The 10,844-nt window shown below is 41.8% G+C and overlaps 1 protein-coding gene across 1 annotated transcript; it reads right to left on the bottom strand.

Moving 5' to 3' along the window:
- Positions 1-9: 9 nt before the first annotated feature.
- On the bottom strand, positions 10-4,102 carry LOC125553177 (phenylacetaldehyde reductase-like). The gene is made up of 6 exons (XM_048716964.1): positions 3,868-4,102; positions 2,886-3,055; positions 2,512-2,700; positions 1,448-1,610; positions 612-801; positions 10-384 (listed from the first exon to the last, which is right to left on the bottom strand). Exons 1-6 carry the CDS (start codon positions 3,986-3,988, stop codon positions 225-227), a joined length of 993 nt encoding a protein of 330 aa, XP_048572921.1. The 5' UTR covers positions 3,989-4,102; the 3' UTR covers positions 10-224.
- Between the last annotated feature and the right edge of the window lie 6,742 nt (positions 4,103-10,844).

Below are 10,844 nucleotides of genomic sequence, written 5' to 3' on the forward strand. Positions count from 1 at the left end.
CAAAAGGCGTCAGGAAATAATACAGGATGGATAATCTTTCTAGAAGCATTCATCATACATTCTTGTGTACTGGTTATACATGTCTAGGAACTTGAATCCATTGAAACACAGCAGATCCACAAATACATGTCTCAAGAATACACTATGCCTCGATTTATTTCAGGTGCACATAAACATGTGTGCATCCAGCGTCTGCCACTAGTGGTGCCAAAGCAAAGAAAGTTTCACAGATGGCTCGACTCAGAAGTGACAAATCCTTTCTCTTTCAAGCTCTCGATAGTCTCCTTGAGGCTCGTCTCCAGGGGTGTCAGCTCCATGCCCAGACTTCTTATCTTGTCCTTTGATACCTGGTAGATTGGGGCAAACGGCGCATCATCTGCACACCTGCACACAAGAAAGGAAAAAACTAACTTCAGGGGTCCCGTCGCCATATGGTGCAAAGGAACAGATTAGGTGCTCTCTACAATGTTGAGAAATGCATGATTAGGAGAACATCTATTATGTCCCTGAAGCCTCAACAAGAAACAAACCAAGAAACAAGCAACTAATAATTTCCAACAGTATACTGTTCTCGATTCAATTCCAAGGGATTCACTTGAATGTTAACTTACTTGTCTGGCACTGGAAATTCAGGATACATCTCGTGAATGATCTTGACAAGGTCCGAGTGGTGAATGACTCTTTCAACCATACAATATCTTCCGTTTGCTGAAGGAACTTCATATGCAAGGATATGTGCCAGGGCAACATCTTTAACGTTTATCCATCCAAAGCAGAAATTGGCGTATGTAGAAGATGATCCTGCATGAAAACACCAAGGATTTCTTGTCAAGTGTCCAGAAATGTCTTGTTAGAGTAGACTTCTTTTGGCACAACCACTGTAATTTTAACCCTTTTTTTAGACAAGTAACAATTCAGTTCATGTTTTCCATTGGTCATTAAACATCCTCTATGCCAGATGAGAATATATTCATGACTCTGAAGCTCCAAGTATCCAAATAAATGAATGCAAAGCCAGAGAGAAACACAAAGGTACCATAGGCAGACCCCCCATTGTAAACGAATCAAATGTCCAATTGAACAGAGTCCTCTTGATATTTCTCAAAAGATTCATAACATTCACTGTACATGTATCTATTAGCTAGACAAACAATGAAGAGTAAAATCATTCCAATATGGCAATATCTCACATTGCTTTTGCCAGTGCCAAACACACACACACACACACAAGGAAATGAAAGAAACATAATTCAACATCGCTTGAAATATCTTGAGTTTGTTTGCAGAAATTGTGCTAATGGCTAATAGAAATTGGAATATCTCGAGCTTGGGTATTCTCTCGAACAAATGAGAAATGCAAAATGGGTATAGGGCAAAACAGAGCTCTACTTTACATGCATAGAGTTAACCTATAGAAAGTTAATTATCAAGGCACATACGGACATACCATTTATAAACTTCAATATTGCTTCTGTGCTAGTATTCAGTGTAGGCTGCAACAGGGGACCGATGACCATTGTTGGGTTTATTGTAATTATTTCTAATCCATTATCATTTGCGTACTTCCATGCAGCCTCCTCGGCAAGGGTCTTGGATAGCACATACCATTGCTGAAGCAGACGAACATTCAGGATAACAAGATGAGAACATAAATGACGTACAGTCAACCATGGATTTAAAATTGAAATACAAAAGGATGTGGAAGTAAAGTTTTGAGATTTGTATACAAAATTAAATGAAGCAATGTAATTTTCAAGTTAGCAAACAAATATCAAAAGAACCCTGTTAAAGCAGAAATTATGGCAGCTTATAGTCAGTATGAGGAACCAAATGCATATCCCCACTGAAGAACGATGTACTTATAATGGCAAGTGCACGCGCCAGTTATACAGTAATAATAGTGATGTACTTATGATTACAAGTGCAGATGTCAGTTATATGGCATTGTATGTCGCTTCAACATCTATGAGGCAGTATTCAGCATAATCTTGACTAACCAGTGTGTAGATGCAGAGTTGTTATGCAATTGCTTAGTAACAGTAGACAGAGACTGACCATCTATAACATACTGGCATTAGTGCTGAGTTAACCAGGTATAAAAAAAATCCCTGAACACTAACCAAGCATAGTATAGTATGACACAAATAAAGATGGAATAAGATCAATTGACAGTTACTTTCCTATTCTTAAACTTCTTGTTGTGGATTATTGATTGTGTCTCATTGTACTCAACCTACATCCTTGTGTGAAAACACAAAACTAAGGTCTTCAATAAAAATGGTATCACCCTCTTATCCTAAGAAGATTCTATTTCAGTAGAGGTGCATACGCACAATGCATTTGCAGAATTGGTATGAAAGTCATCAAGTAGACAAAATAAGGGCATTTCAGTGCAGACGGAGTGAAAGACATATAGAGCAATCAAAGCCAGATAGTATATTTTATTAACGTGATTGCCACTCCATATGTGAAAAACAAGCAGAGGTCTATGAGCACAGAAAGGCATATTACCTTATTCTTTTCGCAGACTTCTGCACTTGAAAACCATGTCTCGTCAACCACTACATCAGGAGTCCTTGGCTTCCCATTGTAGGCAACAGCAGCCATGGATGAGGTTACGATCACTCTCTTGATAGAGGCCTTCTTGCAGGAACGGAGAACATTGAGCGTTCCATCGACAGCTGGGTCAAGTAACTCAGCCTGCAAGACAGTAAAGACACACATAAGTACACAGAACAAACGTCCGGTGAAGCTGTTGTATTTACTAACTGAACATCATAAACAGTTTTAGCTGTTGAAAACATTAGCCCGTGCACATGCATAAGGAACAAGCAAATGCTGTCTGTAACTTTGCACAAGATGGTCATGATATAGTAGATACTAACCTTGGGATCCTTGACATTGTGATAAAAGGGAGAAGCCGTGTGGAAGACACAATCGCAGCCGGCAACGGTAGCATCGAAAGAGCCTTCTTCCAACAAGCTTGCTTTGAACAAGTGCAGCCTGTCCTTGGCTCCATCCAGGGCCTGCAGGTGCAATGTTTTCTTGGGGTCGGCTGAAAGAAGGAACGGTCAGTTCAGTTAGCACTGGGCATGCGATGTTTTATTAAAAAGAAAACATACCTAGTGCCAATTTATGCTGATTTTGAACTCCAACAATCTAATCTAATAGATTTATAATGAAAAAATAGACTGTCACAGCCACACTATTATGAGAACTCACTTGTGTAGTTTTTAATTCAGAAGTGAGAATGGCTGCCACTTGACTCTGTATTTAGACTTGGATATATAGCTGTAGTAGTAGGGAGTGAGTGAACAGAGACAGAGCCAGAATTATGTTTAAGGGAGTCCCCAACACTAGCACTCGCAGGATGCTATTGCTAACTACAGTAGTTCAGTAGAATACAAGGGAATTTATGTTAATTTTGAACTCGGACAATCTAAAAGGTTGATAATGAAAAAAATTGACTGTCGCAGCAAAACACGCTAGCAACAGTGTTATGGGAAATCAGTTCTGTATTTTTAAACTCACAGGTCAGAATGGCTGCCCCTTGACTATTCTAGACTTAGATTTATAATACTATAATATGATAGTTGCAGCAGGGAGATGGCGTTGACTTGCAAACACTGCATGCCACTCGCTCACTCACAGCATGCTAACAAATTCAGTCAGCTTCTTCTTCTTCTTCCTTGTACTACTATCAGTTCCAATTTCACATCCTGAACAAAACCTAGTCCCCCACCCACTGAATGTCTGAATCCATGAATCCCTCGCTGCGGCGGGGACAAATAACCAGCCGATAACCATGGATCCACCAGCTAGAGCAGGCGTGGAGAGCGAAGGGAGGGGAGGGTCCTGAGTACTGACCGGTGTCCCTGACGGTGGCGCGGACGGTGTAGCCGCGCTGGAGGAGGAACTTGACGAGCCAGGAGGCGATGTAGCCCGAGCCGCCGGTGACGCACACCACCTTCCCCGTCCCGGAGCTCATCTCCTCCTGCTCTTCCGGCGGCGGCTGGGTGGTGCTCTGCTTTGGCTGCAGACTCGGGAGGAGAGGATGGGTAGTTGGACTGTGGAGTGGAGCGCAGACAGGGAAAGGGGAAGGGGAGAGAGATAAACTAGTGTCAGCGTCCTCATGGGTGGGGCGCCACCGTGTCGGCCAAGTCGTCACCGTACACGTACACGGCCACGCCACGCGTCTACAGCGGGCACACTTTGTTTGTAGCCGTCAGATCAGTAGTTTGATAAAAATAAAAGTTATCTAATTAGACCCGTTCCGTAATACACCGGGTTCGCCTCTTGATCGGAAGCCTCGCAGCGGGCCTGCCTTCGGGCCCGGGTAGCCTGCCAGGGGCCCGCGTGTCTTGATTTTAGCCCAAGCTTGCCCTTCAATTTCTTGGGCTAGCCTTGAGCTTTCGGTGGCCCATACGATGGTCAATCTTGGCAGGAAACACTAACCGTCCAAAATCAATATAAAAACCTACCCTCAAACCTCTCCCCCTCCCCCCCAACCCCCGCCTCCACCAACCATGCCTTCGCTGCCGCCGCCGATACAATTGCTGCCGGACGAACTACTCGAGGAGATCTTCTTTCGCCTCCCGCTGAACGAGCCCGCGTGCCTCGTGCATGCCTCCGTCGCTAACAAGCGATGGCTCGGTATTCTCTCCTGCCAAGCCTTTCGCGCTCGCTATTGTAAGTTCCATGGATCTCCTCCCATGTTGGGGTTCATTTATTTCTGGCCCCTCGACTTTCTCCCGAGGAAAGCCCCCTCCCCGCGCTTCATCTCCACCATGAAATTCGGTCGAGACATTCCCGACGGCCGCGGGGGTAACTATAAATACCCTGTGTGGGACTGCCGCCATGGTCGCGTTCTCCTTCGGGAGAATTGGGCGCCAACGCACCTTGTTGTTTGGGACCCCATGACGGGTCGCCAAAGAAAGCTAAAAGTGCCCACGTCGATGGGCTACGTTAATGGGGCCACTGCACTCTTTTGTGCAACGAGCGGTTGTGACCATCACGCGTGTCATGCAGGGCCCTTCCAAGTGGTATTCTTGGGCCTTGACATGACAGACGATGACAATTGTGTTGCACATGCATGTGTGTCCGCGCCGGTGACAAGTGACTGGAGCAAGTCATGCTCTGATGTTGAGTGGAGCGATATGTGCTCTAGTCTACAACTTGCACCTGATGCATTCATCGACTCAATGCCCTCCATCCTTGTTGAAAACGCACTTCACTTCATGCTTACACACGATGATGATGATAGTGTAGAAATTCTCAAATATGACTTGAGCTCTAATTGCTTATCACTGATTGATGCGCCATTGTCCGGGGCTATCATTAGCGGTTCCACTATCCTCATGGCGTTGGAGGATGGCAGTTTGGGTTTTGCGCATGTGGACAAGGTAACCCTCAACATATGGTCAAGAAAATTGGATGCTAATGGAATTGCGTCATGGACTATGCATAGAGTCGTCGAACTCATGAACCTTATCCCTATTCAAAATCCAACCAAAAGGCTTAAACTGATTGGATCTGTGGAGGGCAGTGATATCATTTTCATAACTGCGGACCTTGGCATCTATGAGGTTAATATCATGACACTACAATGGAAGAAGCTATGGAAGAGAGAGAAATTCCGTTATTTGGTTCCATACATGAGTTTCTACAATCCACCAGGTACATCTATATGTCATTTCTTTCTGGATTTGGAACAATTTTTATATAAATACGTATACATTAGTTAATGTATAATTAGATTAGTGATGATCACATAGAAAGTTATATATTTCGTATGTGCGCGAACAAACTTCCAGTAATATATGTCATTTGTGCTCGATCAAACTTCAAGTAATATGGATCCTCGAATGTTACACCTAATTATGCTTACGTCTACTTAACTGGAAATTTTATCCTAGCATCCCTTTTTGGAATCACACTGACACAATTATATTTACAGAATGGCTGAGACCTTGTGATGTGGCGCATTGACAATGTTTGATCAAAAAGTCTTAAAGGAAGGGGCCACTCTCGTCAACATGAAAGATAATCAACTCAGAGGCAACAAAGGTCTTTTGATGAATCATGTCACTAATTAGCACCTGGTGTGGTGCAATGGTTCTTGTTTTCTCGCACTATTGTTCTTTTGCTAGTAAGCTTGACAATTCCTAGTGTTGTTGGCATGTGCCAGCGGGCGAATGAATTATGTTGTAATGAATCTCAATTTTCTCGCAACATCAACTTTGTGCTTTGTGGTTTAATTGCCTTCAAATTTTATTTGTAGCTAGTATCTTAGTCTTTCCATTTGAACTCTACAACTTGCACCCCTAGTTTTGATCTAGTCTCTAAATTGGTCTCCGAAAAGATGTGGCATTGATGAGAAAATGGTGATGGCATGTACATGGCTAGTGGTTCCTATCGCCCAAGACATGATATGATGATGGTTTTGCATGATGGCTCGTTAACATGTCTTAGTAAATCTTTTGGATATAAGTAAATGTTTTTGCGGTTTTATTTGTTTATCAAGCAATGTTACTGAATAGTATAACATATGAAGTAAAATCTTGAGCCGGAAACTGAAGGTGGATGGGATATGAGCTGCATGCCCGCATGAAGATCTCATAAAACCTTTTCTTTCTTTAGTTCCTCCACCAATCTCTTTGGTGTTTGTTCGGTAATTGTGCCAATGCAGACACAATTAATAGGAGACTGTGACGTCCATGAAGTGAGATGGAGATGTGCATATGCTTGGTCACACAGTGGCAGAGCTAGCAGCAGGTCATGCCTGAGGCTATGCTATGTTGAGTGATGATTTTCTATGATTTTATATTTTCTATGAAGGAATTATAAGGAAAGTTGTTGCTAGGCCTCTGATGACCCACAAGTATAGGGGATCTATCGTAGTCCTTTCGATAAGTAAGAGTGTCGAACCCAACAAGGAGCAGAAGGAAATGATAAGCAGTTTCCAGCAAGGTATTCTCTGCAAGTACTGAAACAAGTGGTAATAGATAGTTTTGTGATAGGATAATTTGTAACGAGCAACAAGTAACAAAAGTAAATAAAGTGCAGCAAGGTGGCCCAATCCTTTTTGTAGCAAAGGACAATCCTGGACAAACTCTTATATAGAGAAAAGCGCTCCTGAGGACACATGGGAATATCATCAAGCTAGTTTTCATCACACTCATATGATTCGCGTTCGGTACTTTGATAATTTGGTATGTGGGTGGACCGTTGGTTGGGTACTGTCCTTACTTGAACAAGCATCCCACTTATGATTAACCTCTATTGCAAGCATCTGCAACTACAACAAAAGTATTAAGGAAAACCAAACCATAGCATGAAACATATGGATCCAAATTAGCCCCTTACGAAGCAACGCATAAACTAGGGTTTAAGCTTCTGTCACTCTAGCAACCCATCATCTACTTATTACTTCCCAATGCCTTCCTCTAGGCCCAAATAATGGTGAAGTGTCATGTAGTCCACGTTCACATAACACCACTAGAGGAGAGACAACATACATCTCATTAAAATATCGAACGAATACCAAATTCACATGACTACTAATAGCAAGACTTCTCCCATGTCCTCAGGAACAAACGTAACTACTCACAAGGCATAAACATGTTCATAATCAGAGGAGTATTGATACGTCTCCAACGTATCTATAATTTTTGATTGCTCCATGCTATATTATCTACTATTTTGGACATTATTGGGCTTTATTATCCACTTTATATTATTTTTGGGACTAACCTATTAACTGGAGGCCCAGCCTAGAATTGTTGTTTTTTGCTTGTTTTAGGGTTCGAAGAAAAGGGATATCAAACGGAGTCCAAACGGAATGAAACCTTCGGGAACGTGATTTTCTCAACGAACAAGACCCAGGAGACTTGGACCCTACGTCAAGACACAAAAGAGGAAGCCACGAGGTAGGGGGGCGCGCCCACCCCCACCAGACACGCCCTCCACCCTCGTGGGCCCCCTGTTGCTCCACCGACGTACTCCTTCCTCCTATATATACCTACGTACCCCCAAACGATCAGATACGGAGCCAAAACCCTAATTCCACCGCCGCAAATTTCTGTATCCACGAGATCCCATCTTGGGGCCTGTTCCGGAGCTCCGCCGGAAGGGGCATCGATCACGGAGGGCTTCTACATCAACACCATAGCCCCTCCGATGAAGTGTGAGTAGTTTACTTCAGACCTACGGGTCCATAGTTAGTAGCTTGATGGCTTCTTCTCTCTTTTTGGATCTCAATACAAAGTTCTCCCACTCTCTTCTGGAGATCTATTCGATGTAATCTTCTTTTTGCGGTGTGTTTATCGAGACCGATGAATTGTGGGTTTATGATCAAGTCTATCTATGAACAATATTTGAATCTTCTCTGAATTCTTTTATGTATGATTGGTTATCTTTGCAAGTCTCTTCGAATTATCAGTTTGGTTTGGCCTACTAGATTGATCTTTCTTGCAATGGGAGAAGTGCTTAGCTTTGGGTTCAATCTTGCGGTGTCCTTTCCCAGTGACAGTAGGGGCAGCAAGGCACATATTGTATTGTTGCCATCGAGGATAACAATATGGGGTTTTCATCATATTGCATGAGTTTATCCCTCTACATCATGTCATCTTGCTTAAGGCGTTACTCTGTTTTAACTTAATACTCTAGATGCATGTTGGATAGTGGTCGATGAGTGGAGTAATAGTAGTAGATGCAGGCAGGAGTCGGTCTACTTGTCTCGGACGTGATGCCTATATATATATGATCATACCTAGATATTCTCATAACTATGCTCAATTCTGTCAATTGCTCAACAGTAATTTGTTCACCCACCGTAGAATACTTATGCTCTCGAGAGAAGCCACAAGTGAAACCTATGGCCCCCGGGTCTATCTTCATCATATTAATTTACCAATACTTAGTTATTTTTTTTGATTTTACTTTGCTTCTATTTTACTTTGCATCTTTATCATAAAAATACCAAAAATATTATCTTATCATATCTATCAGATCTCACTCTCGTAAGTGGCCGAGTAGGGATTGACAACCCCTATTTGCGTTGGTTGGGAGGATTTATTTGTTTTGTGCAGGTACGAGGGACTAGCGCATAGCCTCCTACTGGATTGATACCTTGGTTCTCAAAAACTGAGGGAAATACTTACGCTACTTTGCTGCATCATCCCTTCCTCTTCAGGGAAAACCAACGCATGCTCAAGAGGTAGCAAGAAGGATTTCTGGCGCCGTTGCCGGGGTGGTCTACGCAAAAGTCAATATACCAGGTACCCATCACATACCCTTATCTCCCGCATTACATTATTTTCCATTTGCCTCCCGTTTTCCTCTCCCCCACTTCACCCTTGCCGTTTTATTCGCCCTCTCTCTCTATCCTCCCTCTCTTTCTCTATTTGCCTCTTTTTGCCCGCTTACTTTTTGTTTGCTTGTGTGTTAGTTTGCTCGCTTGTCGTTATGGCTAGTCCCTTATCTTCTTCGTTGTCTCCCGAGAATGAAATTCTAAATTTTAAGCAAAGGGAGGGAGAAAATCTAAAAGATGCTTGGTATAGAATTTGCAATGCTCAAAATAGATCTACTAGGAAGCAATCTACCTCCGTTCTTCTTTGCAATTTTTATGTAGGCATTACTCCTTGGCATAGATATGTTCTTGATACTATTATCGGAGGGAACTTCTTGGGTAGCCATACTTTTGATTCTTATAATGCTATGATAGATTTATTTGGTTCACCCCCTCTTTTGGTTAATGGAACTATATTAACTTTGGAGCATGTAATGCAAAGGCTTGAAATTATTGAAAATAAAGTTGCTACCATAGGGCTAATTGAAAATTTGGATAAAAAGATCCACAGCCGAATCTCTCAATATGGATCTAAAGTAGGAGTTACTTTGACAAATATTAAAGAAAAGGAACCCATAGTTAATGAGAAAATAAACCATGACCACTAGAATCGATAAACTTGAGGATATTATTACCAACTTGGGAACCGCTTTTTCTTTCGTAAAGAATACTCCAAGTCCTCCCACTAAAACTGCCAAGCTTATGTATGTTCCTAAAAATAAGGGTGAATCTTCTAGTAAGGAAACTGCGGATCTCAAATCTATAAGTATTCATCCCAATCTTTTTGCTATCATTAAGGAACCATTTGTTGCTAATGAATTTTTCGATCTTGTGCCTAAAAGTTTGATAATTAATAAAAATAAAGAAATTCCTATAGATGGTAGATGCCTCATTGAAGAATTACCTACCAAAGATGGCAATACCTAGATCTATTCTTGCTTTGTATGCCTAGCTAGGGGCGTTAAACGATAGCGCTTGTTGGAAGGCAACGCAATTTTATTTTTATTCCTTCCTTTTTGCTCCTGTTTAGTAATAAATAATTTATCTAGCCTCTGTTTTGGTTGTGTTTTTTGTGTTTACTTAGTGTTTGTGCCAAGTAGAACCGTTGGGAAGACTTGGGGAAAGTCTTGTTGAACTTGCTGTAAAAAACAGAAACTTTAGCGCTCACGAGAACTGCTGCCATTTTTATTTCGAAAGTGCTATTTAGTTAATTATTTTTAAGATGATTAATAGATAAATTCCTCACGTCCAGCAATTTATTTTAGAATTTTTGGGATTCCAGATCTTGCGCTAGCTATAGATTACTACAGACTGTTCCGTTTTTGACAGATTCTGTTTTTTCGTAGGTTTAACAACAATATAAATAAAGAATGAGTTCATTACAGTACCTTGAAGTGGTCTTTTGTTTTCTTTCGCTAACGGAGCTCACGAGATTTTCTACTTTGAGTTTTGTGTTGTGAAGTTTTCAAGTTTTGGGTAAAGATTTGATGGATTA

Source organism: Triticum urartu, chromosome 4 (genome assembly GCF_003073215.2).
Source record: "Triticum urartu cultivar G1812 chromosome 4, Tu2.1, whole genome shotgun sequence".
NCBI lineage: Eukaryota > Viridiplantae > Streptophyta > Magnoliopsida > Poales > Poaceae > Triticum > Triticum urartu.